At 35.9% G+C, this 25,763-nt stretch overlaps 1 protein-coding gene across 2 annotated transcripts in view; it reads left to right on the forward strand.

Moving 5' to 3' along the window:
• NAA25 (N-alpha-acetyltransferase 25, NatB auxiliary subunit) overlaps positions 1–25,763 on the forward strand; it is a 72,755-nt gene that overhangs the window by 19,004 nt on the left and 27,988 nt on the right. For both annotated transcript variants that reach the window (XM_068563285.1, XM_068563286.1), the window contains exons 5-15: positions 1,481–1,555; positions 2,671–2,778; positions 3,148–3,226; positions 6,806–6,917; positions 7,724–7,813; positions 8,883–9,052; positions 11,217–11,329; positions 18,096–18,303; positions 19,128–19,217; positions 23,001–23,181; positions 23,879–23,978. In XM_068563285.1, coding sequence (XP_068419386.1) covers positions 1,481–1,555; positions 2,671–2,778; positions 3,148–3,226; positions 6,806–6,917; positions 7,724–7,813; positions 8,883–9,052; positions 11,217–11,329; positions 18,096–18,303; positions 19,128–19,217; positions 23,001–23,181; positions 23,879–23,978 — 1,326 coding nt within the window. The remainder of the gene's footprint in view (positions 1–1,480; positions 1,556–2,670; positions 2,779–3,147; positions 3,227–6,805; positions 6,918–7,723; positions 7,814–8,882; positions 9,053–11,216; positions 11,330–18,095; positions 18,304–19,127; positions 19,218–23,000; positions 23,182–23,878; positions 23,979–25,763) is intronic.

Genomic DNA, 25,763 nt, shown 5'->3' on the forward strand with positions numbered 1-25,763 from the left:
GAAGAGTATAGATTTATACATATCACTCGCTTACTCTGTATAGACTCCTTTTGGAATGCCTTATAACAAAGGTACCTCTGTCTACCTTTTAGCCCTTTTCCCTTCTCCTGCTCTTAATTTTTTGTTTCAGCTAGATGTCCTACTTGTTCTTGTCAACACATGTCTTTTCTTTCTTTAATGTTTTTGTTTAATTACTCATTTTGCTCCTACTTCGAATTGATTCACTCACTTATCCATTCACCCCAAATAATTGTATTATTTGTATATGTATTCTTTTTTTTTTTTTGCTGTATATGTATTCTTACCCCCCATCTTTGCCTATAGACATTCTGTTTCACCTTCAAGGTCCATCTGAAAGACGGCTACTTTGGAGAATGCTCTTACCTACTTTTCCTTAAAAAAAGAAAAAGAAAGGAATAAACAAACTTACTAACCTTGCCTTCCTTGGAAACACCCTAGTGTGGTGTTTTTGTATAGGGTGTTTTTGTTTTTGTTTTCTTTTTTTTTCTTTGGCCGTGCCACTTTGCTTGTGGGATATTATTAGTTCCCTGACCAGGGATCGAACCCGGCCCCCGGCGGTGGAAGTGCCGAGTCCTAACCACTGGACTGCCAGGGAATTCCCTGTATAGGATGTTTATTTTTATTGCCAAGAATATTTTAGTCGTTTGAATATTTGTCTTATCTCTTTCCCTCGCCTTGGGGATCGGGACTCAATCTTTGTATCTTTGGCAGGAATAGACATTTCCTTCCACTTAATAGGGGCTCCATGTATTTTTTCAAGTGGATTGAAGATAGGCAAAAGATTAAAAAATAAAATAGTAACTGTGATAATTAGCTGACAGAGTTCTTAGCGTTGATTACTAGTTGGCAATTATGGACAGATTCTCAGTTTTACATGAATAGATCTACTTTGCTCCTTTGTGCCATGTTCCTACTTCTAAGTATTTGCATATTATACATTTCACAATGAGAGGGTTCAGTTCTAATTAATGGTATATTGAAAGAACCTGAATATTTTCCTAACCTAAGAATTATTTTTTGAATTATGTCAGAGTGATTTTATCTGATTTTGAAGTTTAAATATACTGTCTGGATTTTTTTGTTTTACTATAACTGATTAGTGCAATGGCTTCAGTAAAGTTTATTGATATACATTCATAACCCAACTTTTGTTTTTGCTTGGTAGTCTACCAGAACTATATTGGATTGCAGTATTCTCTAGGAACACTGGGCTTCAGTTTGAGAAAATCTGATTCAAAAGGTGAAATATCATTCTTGATGTTGTAAAAATTCACCTTTGGGATTACCTCTATTGTTATCCTATAGAGAACAACCATCAAGTTACTAGGCACTTACAGTAACCAGAATATGTAAACATGTTGCTATTTTCCTAGGAAACTTATTGCCACATGTCTAGGTCATTAATTACCCTCTGTATGATGTTTTCTAAATTAAGTATTTATGGCTCTCTCTCTTTCAGGCTGGCATGGCTCTATATAAGATTGTCCCCAAAAACCCTTACTACTTTTGGTCTGTGATGAGCTTAATAATGCAAGTGAGTATGGCATTCAGAATGGGATTGAGATTTGTTTTTATTTTTGTATATAGTAATTGTCCTTAATGTGTCCTCTGAACATCTTGGGTAATGTGTTGCAGCGTGTGTCAAATAGGGATGTGACATATTGTCAGTTGATTTTTTTGAGTTGAGGAGTTTTAGTATTCTTTTTGAGTTGATATATTGGTTTATTTATGTGTAGCACAGAGTGTATTTCCCCTGAATCTTAGATCCATTACTGGGTTACTTGATCAAGTATGAGCCTCGAAATGTTTGATATTTTAACTTGAGGTTTGTCTTTAAGGCACTGTTGTTGGTTGTTGAACAGATCATTGAACTGGGTGACCTTGTTTCATCACTTCTGCTTTCTGAGCCTCAGTCTGCTCTTTTGCAGAATGGAGATGCTCATCTCCCAGAGCAGCTATAAGTACCAAAATAAGATACTGTGTATGAGAGGATGGGGAGGAAGGAGTTAAAATGTAGCAGTTAAGAACAGAGAGGCTCTGGGTTCAGACAGGTCTGCTTTCAAACATTGGCTTCACCAGGTCTCTTGAGCTGTTGGGGAATCTTTTAACCTTAGTTTAGCTATAAAATAAGCATAATAGCTACCCTGAAAGGTTGTTTTCAGGGGGTAAATGAGCTCTGAGCAGAATCTTTGGCAATGTTAAAATGATTAATATCATGCTAAGGTAACTGTAGCTAATAGTAAGCCATACTATAAATAGAAGGAATTGGCATTTCCCTTCTAATATGTGAAGGTCTCAAGAAGACATCTCAAAGGTTTTTGACTCTTCGAATACCTGGTACCCTTTATATATACTAAATAGTATAAACATATCCCCTCTTAACATATTTCTAGAAAAAAATGTATGAATGGCCTAATATTTAAAAGTTAGGTCATATTGTGGAAACATGTATTTCAAGAATGCATAAGATAAGAATCTTTAGTAAAGAAATCTTCTATAAAGCAAACCACTCTCTAATGTATCTTCTTGGCAAGTTCAAATTAGGTCTGATATTTGACATAGTGGGTTGATAATTATGTGCCAGAGTCACAATAATGGTCTGCATGGTAATAATATAAATAGTGCAAACATTTATCTTTTCTCCTTTAGTCTATATCAGCGCAGGATGAAAACCTCTCAAAAACGATGTTTCTGCCCCTTGCTGAGAGAATGGTAGAAAAAATGGTAAAAGAGGACAAGATAGAAGCAGAGGCTGAAGTGAGTAATTTAAGCCCCACTTTGTATTTGCATGTTTTTGATGTTGTTATAATATTACGAACTGTTGCTTTATTCCATTTAGAGAACTGGGTCCTCACTCTTGCCTTTTGTGTAAATGTGAAGCTTTGGAACTCCCTAGCCTAGGTATAATGAGTGGAGGAGCTGTTTCTAGCATGTTTCCAGAACGTACTCTCTGCTGAGATATAGACAGGAGAGATACTATGGTCTGATTCTCACTGTTAATTTCATCTTATTTGAAGATATAGTGTTCTTTTCTGTTAGATAGCTTTTTAAAAACATACAAATGACTTATCTTTTTATTATTGAAAAGTTTCAGTGGTTGCACTTCTTGTTTGTTTTTTCTGTAAGGTTGAACTTTATTATATGATCCTAGAACGTTTGGGAAAGTACCAGGAAGCCTTGGATGTCATCAGAGGAAAATTAGGAGGTAATTTTTAGAGTTTTCTTAAAGTTTTTTTTGTTTTGTTTTCCTATTTAAACATGACAAATTTTATTGTGGAAAATTTCTTCCACATACAGAAACAAAGATATAAAGTCTTTAAAAAATCACTTGTGATCATTTTAGATTCTTTCAGGTTTTTCTGTATTTATTTTTAAAAAATAATTTTTAGTTGAAAATAATTCATGGGGACTTCCCTGGTGGTGCAGTGGTTAAGACTTCGCGTTTACGATGCAGGGGGCCTGGGTTCGATCCCTGGTCAGAGAACTAGATCCTGCATGCCACAATTAAGATCCCACATGCTGCAGCTAAAGATCCCGCATGCTACAATGAAGATCCCACATGCGGCAACGAAGATCCCATGTGCCGCATCTAAGACCCGGCATAGCCGAATGAATGAATGAATGAATGAAAATAATTCATGGATTCAGAAAATTCAAGGAGTATGATTTTACCCCAGATCTCCAACCCTCTGCCCTCTACATCCTTCTCCAGTTACCTGTTCTGTATATCCTTCTAAAGTAGTATCTTTCCCCTCCCCCTTCCCTTTTTTTTGTTTTTGGGGTCCTAAGTTTTATTCAAGAACTCATACAAAATATTCCAGATAATTGAGTTTTGTTTTGGTTTTTTTTTGATGTGGACCATTTTTTTTGAAGTCTTTTTTGTATTTGTTACAACATTGCTTCTGCTTTATGTTTTGGTTTTTTGGCCATGAGGCATGTGGGATCTTAGTTACCTGACCTGGGATCAAACCTGCACCCCCTGCATTGGAAGGTGAAGTCTTAACCACTGGACCGCCAGGGAGGTCCCCAGATAATTGAGTTTTAATCCTCCTCTTCTTCATCTTTTTTTTTTTTTTTAAATAAATTTATTTATTTATTTATTTTTGGCTGCTTTGGGTCCTCATTGCTGCACGCGGGCTTTCTCTAGTTGCAGCGAGCTGGGGCTACTCTTCGTTGCAGTGCGTGGGCTTCTCATTGCGGTGGCTTCTCGTTGTGGAGCATGGGCTCTAGGTGTGCGGGCTTCAGTAGTTGTGGCACGTGGGCTTCAGTAGTTGTTGCTCGCGGGCTGTAGAGTGCAGGCTCAGTAGTTGTGCTGCACGGCTTAGTAGCTCCGCGGCATGTGGGATCTTCCCGGACCAGGGCTCAAACCCATGTCCCCTGCATTGGCAGGCGGATTCTTAACCACTGCGCCACCAGGGAAGCCCCTCTTCTTCACCTTGAGTAGTCTGAAAGTAATGCAGTTCTTAACTTTCTTTGCTGTTAGCAACTACGCGTAACCAATCACATAAGTTATTCTTCTTCAAATATTTTTTGGTGAGATATTTCAAATACCTTTTGGAAAAAGCCACCTCAGAAGTTACAGTAATCTTGCTTTTGCTTCTTTCGTTTGTTACAACACCTCCACCAAGATTCCCAGATTTTCCATTCACTTTGATTCTCTCCTGAAGAAACTGCTCAAAATTGGCAGCATCCATGATTCTACCTTCTGCAGGATGGGTACAGTCTAGAGTAAACTTCAGGACCTGCTTCTTTTTTTTGCCCCCCTTCACCACAAACTTTTTCCCGGGTGCCATGGTGGCAGCGGAGGCGGAAAGGGGCCCCCTACTTTTTTAAAGCACAATTGAGAACATACTGTACCTTGACCCTAAGAGTAATCTTACTCAGCACAATGTTCTTATTAAATATTTTTTTTCTTTAAAATTTTTAAATGTTTATTCTGTCTGTCCTATGAAGGCATTTGAGTTTGTGACCTTTGCTCTGCATACTCTTAGACCCATTGTTTTTTTACCTAAACAGTGTGTCTTAGAGATATACCTCACTACCTCACTCTCTTTAATGGCTGCCCAATGTTCCATAGTATAAATGTAGACAGTTTACTACATAGCTCATCCTTGAGGGGTATTTAGGCTATTTGCAAGGAACATCTTTGCTATAAGCCAAATTGCCCTCTAAGAGGCTACAGTGTGCATTTCCACCAGCTGTATTTGCTATTAGATTGTAAGACGGCCTGTTTCTTTGCATATTTACCCACCTATGTTATCAAAATGTTAGATCAAACTTTTAAAAAAATATTTATTTATTTATTTATTTGGCTGGGCCGTGTCTTCGTTGCCATATGCTGGATCTTCCTTGCTGCATGCGGGATCTTTAGTTGTGGCATGTGAACTCTTAGTTGCGTCACATGGGCTCTAGTTTCCTGACCAGGGATCAAACCCGTGCCCCTTGCATTGGGAGTGTGGAGTCTTAGCCACTGGCCCACCAGGGAAGTCCCATATCAAACCTTTTATGTTTTTCAATGAGATAGGTAAAACATACCTTACAGTTTTTATTTAGTTATGAGGGAGGATAATTATTTCTTCATTTATTTAAAAGCCATTAATATTTTCTTTTTCTCTGAGCTGCCTTTTCTTATCCTTTTCCTATTTCTAAAAATTTGGTTAATCTGCTTATTGATTTGCAAGAGTACTTTACATGTTAAAGAAGTTAGCTCTTTTCCATTGTTGTGAAAATACTTCCTCCTTTGTTGTTGGAAAACTGATTTGTATGAACTTCATAGATAGCGTTAACTATTCCCTTATTTTTGGACACCTATGAGATTTTGGTTCCTAAATATTTACACATCTTTGATTTCCTTAGGAGAAATTCGTGGGAATGCAGTTATCGTTTTGACAACCCTGTTTTTTTAATCGTGCCTTTATGGTTATTGGGAGTAACTAACTGTAGATGAGTAGCCTCAGAACTCTCATTAGGTCCAGCCATTAAAAAGACTTTGTTTTTTACAAGTATGTATATCCTTTACTAGACTTTGTGCTATCACAAAACTGTAATAGTAACTGAGTTAACTACTTTAATTATATAAAATGTAGGAAGAGTTTTGTTTTTATTTTTATTTTTGATGTTACTTTCTAACTTCAGCCTCCTTGCAGGAGGGTACAAGTCAACTTTCTGTTTTTATTCAGTTAGGTTGTAGTTGTATGGATAATTACAATTTAGATTCTCTATAGAAAATTCATAATGTAATTGTTGGCATCCTTAATCTGCTAAACCATTCTAAAAGGACGGGGCATATCTAATTTGTTCAGAAATATAGTCCTAGTTTTTTTGTTCCCAGCTGTTGGAAGAGTTTGATTCATCTCTGTTCTTTTTTTATCTTCCTCATAACATCTCCCCTTTCTCATCTCATTCCAGTCCAAGCTTATTCAGTGTTTTGGAAGTGTATGGATGGTCTGTCTATGGTCTAAATATATCAGGTCTAAATATACCAGTCCTTAGATGCTGTTGGGATTTTATGTGTATCCCACATACTAGATCCTCAACTCAAGACATTCTGGATCCTTGTATTTTACAGAAGAAAAGGATTAAAAAGTTTAGTATCAGAAATATACGATTTTTCTTTTCAGGAAAGTAATCTTTAGTGAGATAGTAGTTTGTACCTAATAGTGGTCCCATTTTCTAAGAGAGTGAATAAGAAAATGTGACAGTTTCCTTCTTGTATATGGATTTTGTTCTGGTTTCTGAGCAGAAATGAAACCAGCTTACCAACTTTTATAACTTTTAATTGTAGAGAAGTTAACAAGTGAGATTCAGAGTCGGGAAAATAAATGCATGGCTATGTACAAGAAGCTGAGCAGGTGGCCAGAGTGCAATGCCCTTTCTCGGCGCCTCTTACTGAAAAAGTAAGTAGATGCTTCTTTTTGGACTATGAGACTGGAGTGGGGCTTTCAGGTCTCACCATTGATTTTTTTGGTCTATATCTTTTGAGATTTCTGGGCATAAAGTGAAATCTTTTAGTTGTGTGTTCTGGATATTTTTTTAATGTTTTTAATGAGCCTTCATCTTTCAATAAAGAGGTGTAATGGAACTTATGCCACCAGAGTGCTAAGTATTCAGAATGAATGCTGAAAAGTCATTAATTTGTCAAACTCAATATTGGTCTAAAAGAGAGAGCCTCCCCTTAGCCCCCCTAGAAAGCACTAATGTGGGGAGTTTTCTGTTAAGAATATTAGTTTTTTATTAAGGGCTGCATGAGCTTTTTTTTTTTTTTTTTTTTTTTTAATTTATTTTGGCTGCGCCAGGTCTTATTTGCGGCACGCGGGATCTTTGTTGTGGCAGGCAGACTTCTTAGTTGCAGCAGGCAGACTTCTTAGTTGCGGCATCCCGACTAGGGATTGAACCGGGCCCCCTGCATTGGGAGTGCGGAGTCTCATCCACTGGGCCACCAGGGAAGTCCTGAAAATATTAGTTTTTTAGACCTGGTCATTTTATTGAAGGAAAGAGTAGTTTCTTGAAAATGTTTGACTTTGAAAATGCCTCTGGAGTTGTTGCCCTTTTAGGGCTGTAGAAGAAACCCAGAGGGAAGGTTGGGCTTCTCCTAGTAAAGACTAAAGTATAACTTAGAAAATAAGTTGAATAACATGGTTCCTCAGGCAGATTTGTCACAACTTGGGTTTAATCCTGTGTGCACCATTCAATCTGATTTTAGCTCAGATGACTGGCAGTTCTATCTGACTTATTTCGATTCTGTCTTTCGACTGATTGAAGAAGCCTGGACTCCTCCTGCTGAAGGTGAACAGTAAGTTGTCTTCTTTCCTGAATTACAACACTTTTTAGTATGGTGTAGCAAAATGATTTCATTGTAAGCCTAATTGAATTCTCTTTTTCTGTCTCAATAATGTATCTCTTTCAAAGCAAGACTTTTTCCATTTTTAAATTTTAAAATAAATACGTGTTCATTGTAAAAATCTTAAATTAGTACAGAAATGTATGGTGTGGAAAGTGTTAGTTCCTAGTTTTCCTATCATCCCAGGATGATTTTTTTCTTTTTCCAGTTTTATTGAGATGTAATTGACACAGAAATAACTCTTGATAACAGTTTGGTGTCTCCCAGATTTATTTGGAAAAGACAGTTTGGTGTCTTTTCTTCCGATTTATTTATATTATGCATATACTAACATAATTATTCTTATTTAACATAAGAATGCAATTATGTTATGTGTAATGGTTTACAACTTCGTATTTCACCCCCTAAAGTGTATCTTGGGCATCTTTCCATATATGGTGCATACAGATCTGATTAATTCTTTTTAATGACTTAAGAGAACTCCATTTTAGAAATGTACCAAATTCATTTAATCTGTCTGCTGTTGATAGATACTTGTATTGTTGCTGATTCCTGTTTTGGGGGCTATTACAGACAATAGCACAATAAATATAAATGGGCTCTTTTAAAAAAGTGAATAACAAAATAGGATTTATGATACCAATTATGAACTGAGGCTTACTTTATAATATTAAGTAAGTCATCTAATTTTTCTCAGCCTCATTTTTCTAGCAATAAAATTTACTTATGTTTTTAATTAGGTAATATTTTATATATGCAAAATTATTCATTCTTTAAGAAAGAGGTAGAGGTCGTTAGTCACTCTGCAATAATCAAATGCCAAAATTGGGAGGAATCATATGCCATGTTAACTGTCAGAATATGCTCATATTTCTCTTTTATTCTAATTTGTGTTGTTTTATAATTATCAAAGTACTTTCTGTTATTTTTCATTTGTTTCTTGAAATCAATTTGGCTTGACTTTAAGTTTTAGGATGGACAATAGAGGCACAAAATACCTTTTTCATGTGTTTATACCTAGCTCTTTAGAAGGAGAAGTACATTATTCTGCAGAAGAGGCTGTGAGATTTATAGAAGATCGGATAACAGAAGAATCTAAAAGTTCTCGCCATCTCCGAGGACCACATCTAGCTAAACTGGAGCTGATTAGACGTTTACGACGTCAAGGTTTTAATGATGAGTACAAACTGGGTAAGAAGCTGTAATGATATTTGGGAACCCTGGAGAAGATACAGGGATGCCCTCAGTACCCAAGTGCAGTATCTATTCTCTGAAGCCTACAGTGATAAAGTTGTGTTTGAGAAGCAAATGTCTTCATAACCTGAAAATATTAACTAATGAATGGATCACTTATAAAATTAGCCCTCAATCACACGTGCAGCTCGGCTTAACTTTAGCATCTCTCCCTATTCCATCAGTCTTCGTCAGGCGTTCTTTTGCTGACCCAGCAATAATGTCAAAATCAAATTCAAAGTAAATAGCCAGTTTTATAAAAGTTTCAGGATTTCAAGAAGTGAATGAAAGGTTTCTTGAAAATCTACTCTAAGCACTCACAAAACCATTGACGAAATAACATCTGGCAGAGTTAGAGCAGTTAAAGAGCAGTTAACAGTTGAGGAGAAAATTTATTAGGACAATGACAAGATGGGAGAAAAGTATGATTTGGATAGTAAAGCATTAAGAGAGGCCTTCAGGAAATTTGATGAAGCCCTTAGAGGTTTTTGTAAAATGGTTCTTTCTGAGCTTACTGCATAAGAAATAAATGTTGTCATATTGTACTAATTCACAGTTTTATGGGGAAAAAAGCACAACTCCCCCCAAAATCAGTAATTCTTTGCTCATACTAAGAATTAGCTTTAGTTTTAATTATACCCTAAATTTTTTAAGTTTAAGAGAATAAACTTTAAAATTTTTTTAGTTTCATTTTTTTAAGATAAAGCTCCAAAGAAACCTTTTTTTCCCACTCATCATTATAGAAATTTAGTTCTCATTAAAAGTTGATTAACTTTAAGGAGGTTTTTTTAGGGACCAGTTGTCCTGAGATGATGAACATTTCTCAATACCTAAAACCTATCCTAGAACATCTTTGTCCATTTTAATCATGTAATTAATGTTCTTTGCAGCTCATTCTAAAATTAACTGTGGCTATCTCTCTGTCATTCCCTATGTAGATTATTCACAACCAATTTTGAATTCCATGTTGACTTCTTTCTTTGGGTCTACCTCAGTCACTTTAGTTGGTGTTTGTTTCAGAATTGCAAAGGAAAATTTTTATGTGACCTTCAGCAAAATATTGTTAAAGTATATTGCAAAGAATTGCTTTCTTAAGATTTCCCTGATGGTCCAGTGGTTAGGACACCGTGCTTCCACTGCAGGGGGCCTGGGTTCGATCCTTGGTCGGGGAACTAGGATCCCACAACCCGCCTGATGTGGCCAAAAAAAAAAAAAGAGTTGCTTTCTTTCCAAAGCTGGATATAAACCTATTTGGATCTGCTTTCACACTTCCTATATTCATCCCCTGTCTTTCTCTTCTCTCTCACCAGCCTGAATCTTACAAATTGGTGAATCTTACAAATTTGTCTCCACACACAAAAAAATTTTTTTTCTTTTTTTTTTTACCAGACCAGTGGGTGATTCTTAGTCTCTTTTGGATCACAGAGGCCTGTGAGAATCTGATTAAAGCCATGGAATCTCTGTTCCCAGAAATGTGTGAGCAGGACCAAGACCTAAAATCTTACAGAGACCTTGTTAAAAATCTCTGCTTCCTAAGTCTAGTCCAATTTGAGAGTATTTTACTTTTATTATTTTTATTTTTAATTTGAGGAAAAATAAAATGAACTGGTACCTTTCTGCATATCCAGGTTTAAATTTTCCATAGTGAGTGACTTTGGAGTTATTGGCCCGTGGCTCTTCCCATTTATTTTCTCTTCTGTTGGTGTGCCTGTTAACAAACACTACCTTTCATTTAGTTAACATATATTTAATATTTGTTAAGTAGTTCAGGAACTGTTGTGGAGAAAAGCATGTTTGTTTAATGTTTGCATATAAACTTAAGTCTTTATTTAAACTTCAATGAAAACTTTTAAACTATTTAAACTTTAATTGAATGAAAAACTTCACATTTCCTCAGTGTAATAACAGGTAAACTGAGTTTGCAAGAGTCAACTCCTTTTTAGTATTTATTTTTAAACTGGCAAGCTATCTTCCGGCCCTCATTGTCATCCTCATTCTCATTCAAGCAAAATTTTCATTTAATTGAAATAAATGTTTTTCAAGTCAAGACTTCTCACTTAAATTAGAGATTGCTTCAGTCCATGAATAATTTAGTGATATTTCCCCCCTCGCTCTCTCTTAGGTGATCCAGAAGAATTAATGTTCCAGTATTTTAAAAAGTTTGGGGATAAACCTTGTTGTTTCACAGACCTCAAGGTGTTTGTTGACCTCTTGCCTGCTACACAGTGTACAAAAGTAAGCAGAGTTCTGTTGGGTACCTGTATTTATTGCAACTAGGTTAAGTGTTTGGGTTTCCTTTCTAAAATGGGTGAAAGTGGTGAACATGAGATATCAAGATATTGCTCTATCAAGCCAAGTAGTCTAGGTGCTATCAGATTAAAGGCATGATTTCTTGTAAAGTTGAGCCGCAATGAGAATAAGCCCCTGGTAGATAATTGGATTCTTCTGTTCTGTGTGTGTGTGTGTATGTATGTATGTATGTGTATATATATTTTTTTGAGATAATTGTAGATATACATGCAGTTGTAAGAGAAATAATACAGAGAGATCTGTATACCCTTCACCCACTTTGTCCCAATGGTAAGATCTAGCATAAGTATAGTATAGTGTCATAATTAGGAAACTGACATTGATAAAATCCACTGACTTATTCAGATTTCATCAATTTTACATGCATTCATTTGTGTGTATATGTGTGTTGTGTTTGTGTGTGTATATTTAGTGCCGTATATAGTGCGTATGGATTCATGTGACCACCACCTAGACGAGATGCATAGAAGTTTCACCACCAGGGTCCCTCCATGTGCTCCCTACACTTTTTTACCCACAGCCACCTCCCTGTATCTCCTCCTTTCCCCATCCCTCTCCCTCGGCAACTACTGATATTTTCTATTTCTATGATTTTGTCATTTTAAGAATGTTATATAATGGAATCATATTATTTGTAACCTTTTGAGATTGACTTTCTTTACTCAGCGTAATTCCCTGGAGATTCATCATGTTGTTACGTGTACCATGTCCATTCCTTTTTATTGCTGAATAGTATTCCATGGTATGGATGTACCACGATTTCTTTAACTTGTTGAAGAACATGTGGGTGTGTCCAGTTTTTGGCTATTACAAATACAGCTGCTGTGAACATTTGTATGCAGGTTTTTTTATGGGAACCTAAGTCTTCATTTCTCTGAGAAAAATGCCCAGTAGTTCAGTTGTGGGGTCTTATGGTAGCTGCACATTTAGTTTTTTAAAGAAATGGCCAGACTTTTCCACAGTGGCTATATCTTTTAAATTCCCAATAGCAATGTATGAGTCATCTGGTTTCTCTGCATCCTCATCAACATTAGGTGTTGTCACTATTTTTTATTTTAGCCATTCTAGTAAATGTGTAGTGATGTTTCATTATGGTTTTAATGTACATTTCCCTACTGGTTAATGCTGTTGAACATTTTTTCATCTGCTAATTTGCCATCTGTATTTTCTCCTCAGTGAAGTGTCTGTTATTGTCTTTTGCTCATTTTCTAGTTGATTTATTTTTTTACTATTGAGTTTTGAGAGTTCTTTAGATATTCTAGATACAAGTCCTTTGTCAGATATATGGTTTCAAATATTTTCTCCCAGTCTGTAGCTTGTCTTTTCATCATCTTAACAGGGTCCTTTGCAGAGCAAAGTTTTTTGTTTTTTTTTTTTTTGCCATGCCATGCAACTTGCGGGATCTTAGTTCCCCATCCAGGGATCTAACCCAGGCCCTGGCAGTGAAAGCACTGAGTCCTAACCACTGGACCACCAGGGAATTCTCAGAGCAAATTTTTAAAGTTTGATGAAGTCCAGTGGACTTTCCTTTTAATATCTTGTCTTTGATTTGCTCAAAACTGTAGCAGTTAATTGCTGATTATGTCAAATCATGATTCATTCTTGCTGAAGCAGTCTGAGACTCTAAATCTAAGGGATTTTTAAAAAATAAACTTGAAGGCCTAAATAGACATTTCTCCAAAGAAGACATACAGATGACCAGCAGGCACATGAAAAGATGCGCAACATCGCTAATAATTAGAGAAATGCAAATCAAAACTACAATGAGGTATCACCTCATACCAGTCAGAATGGCCTTCATCAAAAAGTCTGCAAATAATAAATGCTGGAGAGGGTGTGGAGAAAAGGGAACCCTCCTACACTGCTGGTAGGAATGTAAATTGGTACAGCCACTATGGAAAACAGTAGGAAGTTCCTTAAATAATTGAAAATAGAACTGCCATATGATCCAGCAATCCCACTCCTGGGCATATATCTAGAAAAGATGAAAACTCTAATTCGAAAAGATACACACACCCCAGTGTTCATAGCAGCACTGTTTACAATAGTGAAGACATGGAAGCAACCTAAGTGTTCATCAACATATGAGTGTATAAAGAAGATGTGGTATATATATATTCAGTGAAATATTACTCAGCCATAAAAAAGAATGAAATATTGCCATTTGCAGCACCATGGTTGGACCTAGAGATTATCATACTAAATGAAGTAAGTCAGACAGGGAAAGACAAATATATGATATCACTTATATGTGGAATCCAAAAAATAATACAAATGAACTTATTTATAAAACAGAAACAGACTCACAGATGTAGAAAACAAACTTATGGTTACCAAAGGGGAAAGGGGGGGAAGGGATAAATTAGGAGTATGGGATTAACAGATACAGACTACTATAGCAAAATAGATAAAAAGAATTTACTATATAGCACAGGGAACTATATTCAATATCTTGTAATAACCTATAATGGAAAAGAATCTGAAAAAAATAAATAGCCACATCACTTTTCTGTATACCTGCAACTAATACAATATTGTAACTCAACTATACTTCAATAAAATTAAAGAAAAAAAAACCTTTAATTTTGGAATAACTTTACATTTACAGGAAAGTTGTAAAGATAGTAAAGAAGGTTATACTCTACCCTTCGCCCAACTTTCCCCAACATTAACATCTTAAATTACAGTGCTACCTTTGTCAAAACTAAGAAACTAACTTTGGTGCATTACTGTTAACTGGCCTCTAGACTTTATTTGTATTTCTGTAGCTCTTCCATTAATGTCCTTTTTCTTTTCTGGGATCTAAGCCTGGGTACCATATTGTAGTTAATTGTCATCTATTGGGAGTTTTTGATGTGATAGAATCAATGTAAATCAATTATATGTATATCAACATCATGTAAAGAAATACTGATACATATCAAGAGAGTCTGTGACTTTGGTCAGCTTTACTCATAAAAAACTCTAATTAGTGAAGGTTGGAAGTCTTCCTATCACAGGGCTACCACAACCTGTTCTTCCAGAAAGCCTCTATCCTCCCCATATGGAATGAGTGAGACTCAATGGGAGCACAGTGGCAATGACTAGAGTATTTGTTTGGTGACCATATCCTTAGCTCACCAGCACTTGATACTTTGGCAGTCTTGAGGTTACACATCTAAGGCAAATGGAGCAGTGCATTCTCAAACTGGTAAGGAGCCAGTGGTCTCTACTGGGTTCTGAAGTGACTACCACTGTTCACTTTGGTTTAGAAAAAGTTGTTCTTGGGTTGCTGTGCTTATAGGGCACAGGCTAAGCTTTAGAAGTTTTCTAGATAAATTGTAACATATCCAGAAAAGAGGGTTCTGGGTTATAGAAAGACTTGAAGCCTATGAGAGAGAAATGGTTGAGTGGAAGAGATAGGTTTGGTATGGTGATGACAGAGTACTTTATTTCTCATAATTTGAAAAGCTCTCCTGTAGAAGAGGGAAGAGAACAGGGCCAGCAAGAAGTTGTTTCAGGGAATTAAGAATTTGGCTCAGTGAGAGAAAGATCTTTTTTATAGTCACAATTCTCTAAAAAACACTGTGTGAGTTTCATGTTACTGGAGGGATTTAAGCAGAAAATAAAACCACGTGGGAGAGATTCATTCACTAAGTGTTTGTTGCACATATTATGTGCTAAGTGCTAAGGTAGGGAATGATTGATCATGTTTTGTAGTGCTTACTGTCTTGTAAGTTAAAGCATCAAATGATGGGAAAGCATTAGAGGAATGCTTATATTGCATTTAGCTGAGATTCATATAGGTTTGCTAGCATAAATTTTAGTACCAGAAGCTCTGCTTTATTGGCATGTTTGAAAATCTTAGATCGCCTCTGTGACCCCATATACTAATAATCTACTGGGAGGAACCCTCTAGAAATAGTGAAATACTAGCAGTGATGAGGTGGTCATTGTTCAGTGAGACAAAGGATTTAAAGCTGTTGCAGTGAGTTTTGTAGTCCTGTGTAAATTTTTAATTGAGAGGGGTAATTTTGCTGCCACAACTTTTTAAATGTAGGATGACTTCAATAGCTAAAAATCCTGCCACTCAGCAGTATGTTTGTCAGAGGATTGCAAACTGTCCAAGTAAGGTTCAGACTGAGAACTGTTGTCCCAATGAATTAGGAGACGCATTCTAAAATGGGACTGGCCCCTAAGAGGGGGCCATTGAGTCCAGTTACCCTGAAGAGGCTCACCCATAGAGACGTTTTTATATTTTGTTTCCTTTGCCTTGGGGTTTTAAGCTAACAATAAAATAATTCCAGTTTTTAAAGAAGCTTTTTGTGTAGCAGTGAAACTGTATAGACTAGAATAGCCAATGAACGTATTGTTTCATGACAAAACCTGTTTGGAAGATTCTTTAGCATTCAATAAAGAAAGCCTTAATAATAAACATAACTAGTATATAAAATGGCTTACAAGAATGGAAGAGCTGGCAATAGAAATTATATAGGCATTTAATCAAAAACATGAACACTAGTGTCACAGTTTCTTTGTTACAAATGTGATTATCTGATCATAATAATTAAAATTAAAATTCATACAATTGTAGAAAATTGAAGTAAATTCATTACAGATGTGAAACTACATGTTGAGTAGGATTTTTATTTTAATTTAATTTTTGTTTCCAAAAATTACATGTATAAATTGAAAAAGTCAAATAGTGCTACAAGGCTTATATTGAAAAGCAATTGCAGCTCTTTGCCTTCTCCAGCCCTGATTCTGGCTCTGTACAGGCAAATCACTTTCAACCCTTAACTGCTTCTTTTGTTATTTAACTCCATATTTCTAAATTATAGGCTTATTTAGCTATTCGTTTATTTTTACAGTTATAGTCTTCATCTATTGGTATCTTACTGTGGAAGGCAATAATTTTGTTCATAACATCCCACTTCTCCCCTTACCTACTTTTCCCCCAGTATAGTTTAGTAATTATGCAGTATTTATATTTTAATGACTAAATATTCACAGCTGAGCCACTTTGTATATGGAGATTACCTTTCTTAACTTTCTTTCTTGGAGTTAATATTTTTTTGTTCAGCTCACCCCAATCAATCTGACAGAACCATAAAAGTTTAGAACTCCTCTTAGCGTATTCTGAAACATGAGGTAATAGATCTGTTCCATTCTCCCCTTGAGTCTACAGTGTCTCTGGTTCAGTATCTCCTGGGGGTAAAGAAAACCTGTGGCTTCTGCTGGGTTTAGGAAGTCAGTCAGTGAGCTTGGGGAGGGGTCTAATTTCTTAGAATTTAGCAAATTCTTCTGTTTCAGTCCCACCAGCACTTTAGCTTTCAGACGTACCTCTTGCCCTTAATTTCTGAGTCTTCCAAGGTTCTGTGGCTGGAAGAGGCTTGCTGCTTATTGGTGGTCTCCCCATTCATACTGTTGGATTTCAGCTTTCTTGGCCCTGTACATTGGTTATTACTTACCACCTGCCCTTCTGCTTTTTATCTTTTGAAATCTTGTTAATGTTTATCATTTGCTGTCATCTCTTCACATGTTCTTGATCCTTTTGGGTTGATTCCTTTTTTGTTCTTTACTGTCATCCTAATAGGATCTTGGAAGGGAGTGAAAATAGCCTGTGTTTAATACATGTGTAACTGGAACTGTTTTTTTTTGCTTTAAAAATAATTTATTAGTTTTGGATCACAAAATATAGGGAAGACACAAGGGTGATGCCTGTGACCCCTTGGCTGCACTTCCCATCCATAAACACCTTTTAGAACCCCAGACTCGTGCTGCCCAAGCATTCTCTCACATCCTAACAGCTGCAGAGTATAGTATACGACCATGTGGGAAGTTTAAACAGACACCCTGTACATGATGCAGGGGTCCCTTCTCACTTTTGCCAATATTGCAACTGTACTGGTTGTGGAACTGGTGTTCTTAAAAACTTATACCGAATTTAGAGAATTAAAAACATTTTATTGCAAGATGTTACCATTGGGGTGGAATTTCCTGGCAGTCCAGTGGTTAGGGCTTCACGCTTCCACTGCAGAGGGCATGGGTTCAATACCTGGTCAGGGAACTAAGATCCCGCATGCCGTGCGGTACGGCCACAGGAAAAAAAAAAATGTTACCATTAGGAAAAACTGGGTGAAGGGTACATAGGATCTGTCTGTGTTATTTCTTACAATTGCGTGCAAATCTATAATTATCTCAAAATTAAAGCTTTAATCAAAAAAACAATTTAAGGCTATTGACAGGACAACCATTCCTTTCAGTGTATAATGTTTCCTTTAAGAATTTATTTGTAGTATATCAATATAATAGGTTTGTTTTGGGGTAATTGTTCTTTTTTACAGTCTTCCTAATTAAACTTTTTCATTGCTACATTACATATTATGTCAATGTGTTGTAATTTAGGAAACATTTTCACGGTTCTTTTAATCTTTTAGTGCATATACTACATGGTATTAACATAATACTTTTGGCTAGCAGTGAATGCCTGTGCCAGTTTCACTGGAGTTTTACCAGCACTGTGTGCTGTTAGAAGTGTTTTTGTCTTGGCAATTTTGGTAGATAGAAAATGGTATACTAAAGGGGTTTTAATTTGTATTTTTTCTTGATACCTTTTTCTAGACCATTTCAGTATTTGTTAATTGTGGCCTACTAAAGACTAGTTCTGTTTTGAGACCTGTACTTCTTTTTTTTTCTTTCAACTTTGCAGTTTATTAATCAGTTACTTGGAGTTGTTCCTTTGTCAACACCAACAGAGGATAAGCTGGCACTGCCTGCTGACATCAGAGCTCTGCAGCAACATTTGTGTGTGGTGCAGCTGACAAGGTTACTTGGCTTGTACCACATGATGGATAAAAATCAGAAATTGAGTGTGGTCAGAGAATTGATGTTAAGGTACCAGCATGGACTAGAATTTGGTGAGCAGCCTTTCAAAATGTGCAGTAGTTCCCTGATCTGCTAAGATTTAGAAGTCAGTTTTTTATCTCTCATAGCATGCTGTTGTAATGCTTTTGGCAAGGAAAATATTTTGTCAAGTGGGAACACTATCCAGGTAATAAAATGCAAAGCCTTTCTTAAGCTTGGAGTTTTAAAAATTATAATTGGCTCCCAGATATCCATATTCTTCCTGATCTGGCCAGCCAACTCTTTATCACAGTGGGGCTCAGATGAATTGCAGAGTTTATGATAAGTGTCATATTTTCTGCTTATAGGCCTTAATATTCTGAATATATAGACTGTGTAAATGAACAAAAAGAATTGTAAATTGTGAGATAAATATTTAGTTTAGAAGTAGATGATCTTCAGATTGCTTAGATATGTGTGATAAAATATAAATTATCTGATTAGATGATATTAGTATTTCTCTAACTGTATTCTAAAAAATTAGGTGAAGTAATGAGCATAATATTACATTAGTTGTACATGGCTCTTGGATTCTGTTCTTTTCTTCACCTAAAACCTCCTTCCAAATCTTGCTGCTCTCCTTTTGGGACCATTTGGAATACCACCTCTATTCTGGAACCCTTCCTTCTGCTCCAGCTGAGTGTGGTCTCACCTTCTTTTGACTCTTTTGATTCATGGCTTATATTTTTCTTCTGGTATTTACTCCATTCTTATTAGTTTCTTTTCCTCTTTTTCTCTTCTTCCTCCTGTCACTTTCTTGCTTTAAAAAAAACTCCTTTGGGGCAGTAATAATTGAACAAATCTTAAAATACAGATATGATTTTTTTTTTCCCTATAGGGAAATCCTGTTTGAAAACCGAATTGCAATTTTCAGACTATTACTGTCTCCTTGCTGTCCATGTGCTTATTGATATATGGAGAGAAACAGGTAAAGAGCAGTGATTTCAGTTTAACTTTACTCTTTGTTTTTATTGACTATAAATCCTTAGACTAAGTATATAATCCAAGAATTTGATTTATGCCTTTAGGTTTTTCTTCCTTGCCCTTCTCCAGGGTGCTTCTAGAAGAACCAAAGCCTCCAAGTATCCTCCTCTCTGTAATCAGGATAATCTTAAATCAGTGGATATCTGTTCTGTTTTAAAATATTTCTGAATAGTGAGTAAACAACCTATTACAAAGTTACAATAATTAAAATACAGAGAAACTGATTCAGACATAGATGTATGGGTCCATGGAATAAAATAGCCATTTTTGTTCACTTCAATTTATATAGGAAAATACACTTTTTTTGGAATATAGTTCAGATTAGTCCATTTAAGACAAATATATACTGCATGGTAAAGGAAGCATCATGTGTCATTAAGCAAGAGAAGGATGATTCAAAAGATGGTACTGAGATTGCCTTTTCTTTAGGTCTCACCTTCTGACATTTTCTCTTATTAGCAGTTTTTGAGAAAAAATAACTTTAGCTACTTATTGCATACTATTCATGAGAATAAACTGCAGAAGAAACAGGGCTGGGAGACAGTGCTGTGCAAGACAGACACAACCCTGCCCTCATGGGTCATTTAACCAAGCACTCAATTTTGATACTATCTTCCTCATGCTTAAAATCCTTCAGATATGCCCTATTTTCCTGAGGATAAAGGTCAGCCTTATTAGGATGGTTTACAATGCTCTCTATAATCTAGTGTCTGTCTACATCTCCAGATTCTTAGTACTTAAAGCCCTGAATCTACTTTTTGGTTTTTTTTTTTTTTTTGCTACTATCACTGAACATCATGTTACCTCTCTTTGAAATAACTTTCTTACCTCCTTCATCTCACTTTTACTCAAACAGTGCCTCTGACAAGCCTGTCTTGATTTCACCCCCTTCCTCATTGCAGATTTTATGCCCCTTCTGAACTTTTGTAGGACGTTGTGTATACCCATATGATAGTACTTGTTATACTGTATTGTACCGGGGATGGGGATGAAATCCTTTTCATCAGAGTACTTGGTATCTGGAACCCCACATTCAGGAGGTTGCATAGGGCTGTAAAAGTCATCTTAATGTAAAACCATTAATGAACTGACTACTTAGTAATTTAGCCCCTACTCAGATACCCTTCCCCACTTATTCCTGGCATCTATTCTTGCTCATAGTGACTGTGGCTTTGCTAATCTCTTGGTTTTGGAGCAAGATATCTGACCATATAACAGTAATAACAGTTAACAGTCGTGGATCATCAGGCACTTGAAGGTGCTTTATATGAATTAGCTAATTTTAAACCTTGTAACAATACAGTTAAGATTGTTACAGTTTTACAGATGTGGGAAATACAGGGCAGAGAGAAAGAAGTTAGGTGGGTTGTCCAAAATCATACAGTGCAAATACATGGGAAGTTCTAGCTATTATATATATATAGATGCAAGGTTTCTTGAAGTCAGTGAAAGTGATGTTGAATGTTCCAGTTGTAGCCTGGAACAATAATCATTGTTCAAGGTGGATCTGACAAAAATTAGAAATGTATAGAAAATTGGTGAGGATGTTGAAAGAGACTGATTTGAATGTGACAGGATTAAGAAGAGCATTTTAAGATTAAATTGATGGTGCTCTCAAATATTTTTTGCAAAAAAGCATTTCTTTATGATTGTGCTGCAAAAATAAAATGGGGAGTGAAGGATGTCATTTTTTCTCCTCTAGTTTTATTGAGCTATAATTGATACATTACATTGTATTAGTTTAAGGTATACAGTATAGTGATATATTGCAAAATGATTACCACAATAAGTTTAGTTAAAGTCCATCACCTCACATAGCTACTTTTTTTTTCCTTGTGATGAGAACTATTAACATCTACTCTCTTAGCAACTTTCAAATACACAGTACAGTGTGGTTATCTATAGTCACCATACTGTACATTATATCCCCAGAATTTATTTATCTTTTTATTATATCATTTTGTTATATTATAAAATTTGATTTTAAAAATTTTGTCCCCCAAATCCTCATCAACCCTTGATGCTCTTTGATTTGGCATAGAGTTGTAGTTATATTCTAAATTTTGCAAAATAAAATAAGATGATAAATGTCATCATAATGTTGGGTTTAATAGTTCAGAAGTGTAAATTAAACCTTTTTTTTTTTTTTACTATTTGAAATTTTGTTTCCATTTAAAAGAGATCTTTAAGAAGTTTTTTAAAAAATTTCTGATACTGGTTATCTTTGAATAACTAGGACTTAAAAAAATTATCTATTATCTATAATTGTCCAACTGTCTCTTCTACTCAATTCTGAACCTCTTGAGGCCTGGAACCACCTATGACTATTATCTCTGGGTGTTATATCTAGTGTTACTGCAGAGTTTAGGTCACTGAGTGTTGAATTAAATAAAATTATGATTGTGAAGACCAGGTAGCAACATGGGAAAACAAAATCGGGTGTATGCCATGATTACTACTGTGTAAAATTGTGCTGCAAAAATAAAATGGGGAGTGAAGGATGTCATTTTTTCTCCTCTAGTTTTATTGAGCTATAATTGATACATTACATAATAATGTTATATATACATAATTGATAGTAATCAATACATAATTGATTATGTATACATAATTGATAGTTCACAAGCAGAAAATTAATCACAGTGGTAGTTTGAGTAGATCATGGGTGGTTTGCATAGTTTGGGTAGGATTATGGATGATATTTATCTAAATCCCCAATTTTTGGTTATGTCTTATTTCTTTTCTCTTGGAAAAAAGCATATAGAATATAATTTTAAAAGCTCAGTGCATGGAGCTTTTTATTTTAGCTGTTTTTTCTAACTGTAAAAGTAGCTTGTAAAAATTTGGCAAATGGTTTATTTTAATCTCGCTTTTCCAACTTCCAAAAGACTAACATTTTTGCATATTTCCTTCTCTCTTTCTCTGTGAATGTTTTATATACTTGAGATGAACTCTTCATACTAGTTTGAATTCTGTATGTTTTACTGATCATTATTGCATAATTATTTTCCCTTGCTGTTAAAAACTCCTTGTTAATGTTAAATGGCTGTATGGTGTTTCCCTGTGTGGGTGTAACTATAGTTTACGTAATCATCCCCCCATTATTAGTACAGTGAATGTTTTTGTATATAAAGCTTTATCTGCATTTCATATTATTTTCTTCAGATAATTTCATAAAAGAGAAATTACTTTTTCTTTAAGAATATTGATGCATGTAACGTTTTGAATTTTAGTAGGCCAAAAAAGTGTATCATTTTAGTTTGGTTATTAATGAGCAGTTCTTTTTTCAAATATTAGTTGACATCTGTTAGTAGAGTTACATGTGGAAGAAAAATGATGTCAAGAGAAAGCATCTGTCTGGGGTCTTGTAGAGAAAATCCTGTACTGGGAAGGTTGGTGGATTCTAGTTCTTCAAAGTCCATCTCTTCTCAGAATCTAGGATCCTGTGAGATTCCAGACTTCTCTTTAAGACCTGGCAGCTCAAAGTTTGCATCATTTTTGCAGATGCAGGTTTAAGAACTGAGGTAACTATTGAGGGACTGTCTTTTCAGGGAAATTCCCTATTTTGGTTACAGGCGTGTATCTAAAATTTGTTCTCTGCCACCCAACCACATCCTTAGAATAGTTAGGGGAGGTGATGGTGTCAGTTAGTTTTTATTTTTTAGTTTTGAGAAACCCCCATTTGCTGTCAAGGTCCGTGGATAATGCTGTTATATTTTGGTTCTAGGTGATGAGACCGCTGTGTGGCAGGCCCTGACTTTGCTGGAAGAGGGACTAACCCACAGCCCTTCCAATGCTCAATTCAAATTGCTGCTTGTTCGAATCTACTGTATGCTAGGGGCATTTGAACCGGTGGTGGATCTGTATTCCAGCCTTGATGCTAAGCATATCCAGCATGACACCATTGGGTTGGTAGTATATACTCTGAATAATGAGCAGCCAGCTACAACAGTGTGGGGTCCTCATATATGGAACTCTAACATTTTGATTTTAGCAGAAAAGTTGTTCCTGGTATTAAGCTTTGTAGATTAATCACCTGTTATGACCCATTGCAAAGCAGAAAGAGTTTTATCTTTCTCAGCATTTTGTGGTAATTTCAAATTTGTACAATTTAGAAATGGTTAAAAAAAAAAAGTTTTCCCCAGATACAGGTAACAGTTATATACTTTGAACTCTTTTTCTTAGCACACATTGTTTTCAAGTCTTTACTTCTGCCTTGCAGTTGCGGTTGACACTTGTATGTTACATGTTGACCCCAGAGATCCTTTGAATTTGTATTTTGACTATTCTTTGTGATGAATCAAGGGTATTTTCTCTGTGTCCTGTAGAGCTGTTTTAGGAAGACAATATTCTGTTCTCTAACAACTTGTGTTCCATTAATCATCTGAGTGTAAGAAAGCATGGCATAGAGCTTTAGGTCTCCCACAAAACTGAATTAACTTTGCTGTTTTTTAAAATTTGATTCTGTGAATTAGATCATTTCTATGGCCGCATGTTTTAACTTTTCGTATGGCTAGCTGTTTTTCTACCATAGTAATTTGAAGTGTAGTATTTGATACTAGAGGTGGGTAGGTATAACATTTTTTTTCTTTCCTTCCGACCTAGTTATCATTTGACCCGATACGCCGAATCCCTAGGTCAGTATGCTGCTGCATCCCAGTCCTGTAACTTCGCGCTCAGGTTTTTCCACTCCAACCAGAAAGATGTAAGTGAAAAAAAATTTTATTTTTTAATATGGTCTTGGCCTGCTGAAAGAACATGATTCAGAGAGCGTCTTCCCTCGGGTCACAAGTACACATATTAAGGTGCACCACACTGTACTCACACGTGCCCTTAGTCTATAGCTTATTGGCCAAGGCTGTTAGGTAGAGGTAAGGAGTTTTTGTGGTTGTTCGAAAGGGTATGTTTAATAGAATCCATGAGAAGGTGCATTTAAAACTGGGTATTAGCAGAATACGAAGTGCCTCTTAGGTCTGTGTTTTAATCTCTAAAAGACTTTCTAAGGGTATAAGAAATAGCCCATAAGAGTGTATAGCCTGGGATGCCATATATGATTTTGCGATAGCAGTTGTTCTCGCTTACTTTTATTGATTTCTGAAGTTTATAACCACCGTGTTCTTTATCAACAGAGTATACTTATCTTTTCTTACAATTATAAAATTGACCAAGTTCAGGACACTTTAAGAAACTTAGGTCCGTAGTATGTTTTTTAAAGTAACAATAAACAAGATAGAGCTTTTATGTGCCATAATGAAAGGATGGGATTTGCACCATATTTTTCACTGCAAGCAGATGTGATCTGCACTTGTCAGTTAAGCAGAAGTTATTGTGGAAAAACCATATGGTCTCTACTCAGTCGAGGTATGTAAAACCACCCCGGAACATATGTGGAGATAAGGTGCATCTCTACAGTGGTCACACTACCTGCTTGCTTCTCATGTGCTTCTAAGACTCATCACCTGGAATTTCGCCATGCCAGGTATCTGCCCATAGTGTTCCATTTTTCATGGTCTAACAGCAACTAAGAAACTTGGCAAGGAAGCTGGTTTCTAAGGTTCTTCTTGGCAAAGCACTCATGAGGATTTTTTTTAAAAACGCTTTTGTAAATATGACTGCTATACCTAATTTATCTTCCATCTAATTCTTTAAGCTTGTGTTAAATAGAAAGCTGGGACAGGGCAAAAGCATTTCTGACCAATAGAATATAGGTTTGTTGTTCTCAGCTTGCAATAATTATATTCTGACACACTTCAGGTCATGGCCTAGAGGGCTGGTGTAGCACGGGGTGGTGATCTTTGCATCATCATTTGGCTTTTGAGCTCTATCCCTTTCCACCCATGGCTCCACTTCCCAACAATGATTGTATCTCTGTTCAAACCTCATTTTGTGCCCTAGCTTCTGATCAGGGAGAAACAGAAGTGGGCATCAGCATTTGAACATATTGCTCAGAAGCTGCCTAGCCCGGGTTCACTGTCAGAAGGGCATCTCTAGGACCTTGGTTCTAAAATCTCTTAGCATAAGTGGGCAGTTGAGTTATAAATCTGTGAGTTTTCACTGTATATTCAAGTATCTGTGCTTGAGAAAAACAAATATTGTATATTAATGCATGTATGTTGAATCTGAAAAAATTGGTATAGACTATCTTATTTCCAAAGCAGAAATAGAGACATAGACATGGATACCAAGGGGGAAGGGGGGAGGGTGGGATGAATTGGGAGATTGGGATTGACATATCTACGCTATTGATACTATGTATAAAATAGATAACTAATGAGAACCTACCGTATAGCACAGGGAACTCTCCTCAGTGCTCTGTGGTGACCTAAATGGGAAGGAAATCCAAAAGAGAGGGGATATATGTATACGTATAGCTGATTCACTTAGCTGTACAGTAGAAACTAACACAACATTGTAAAGCAACTATACTCCAATAAAAATTAAAAAAAAAAAAAAGTATCCATGCTTGCCCTTCTCTGTTTTCAAGAAGTTT

The sequence above is a fragment of the Eschrichtius robustus genome, chromosome 14 (genome assembly GCF_028021215.1).
Source record: "Eschrichtius robustus isolate mEscRob2 chromosome 14, mEscRob2.pri, whole genome shotgun sequence".
Classification (NCBI taxonomy): domain Eukaryota; kingdom Metazoa; phylum Chordata; class Mammalia; order Artiodactyla; family Eschrichtiidae; genus Eschrichtius; species Eschrichtius robustus.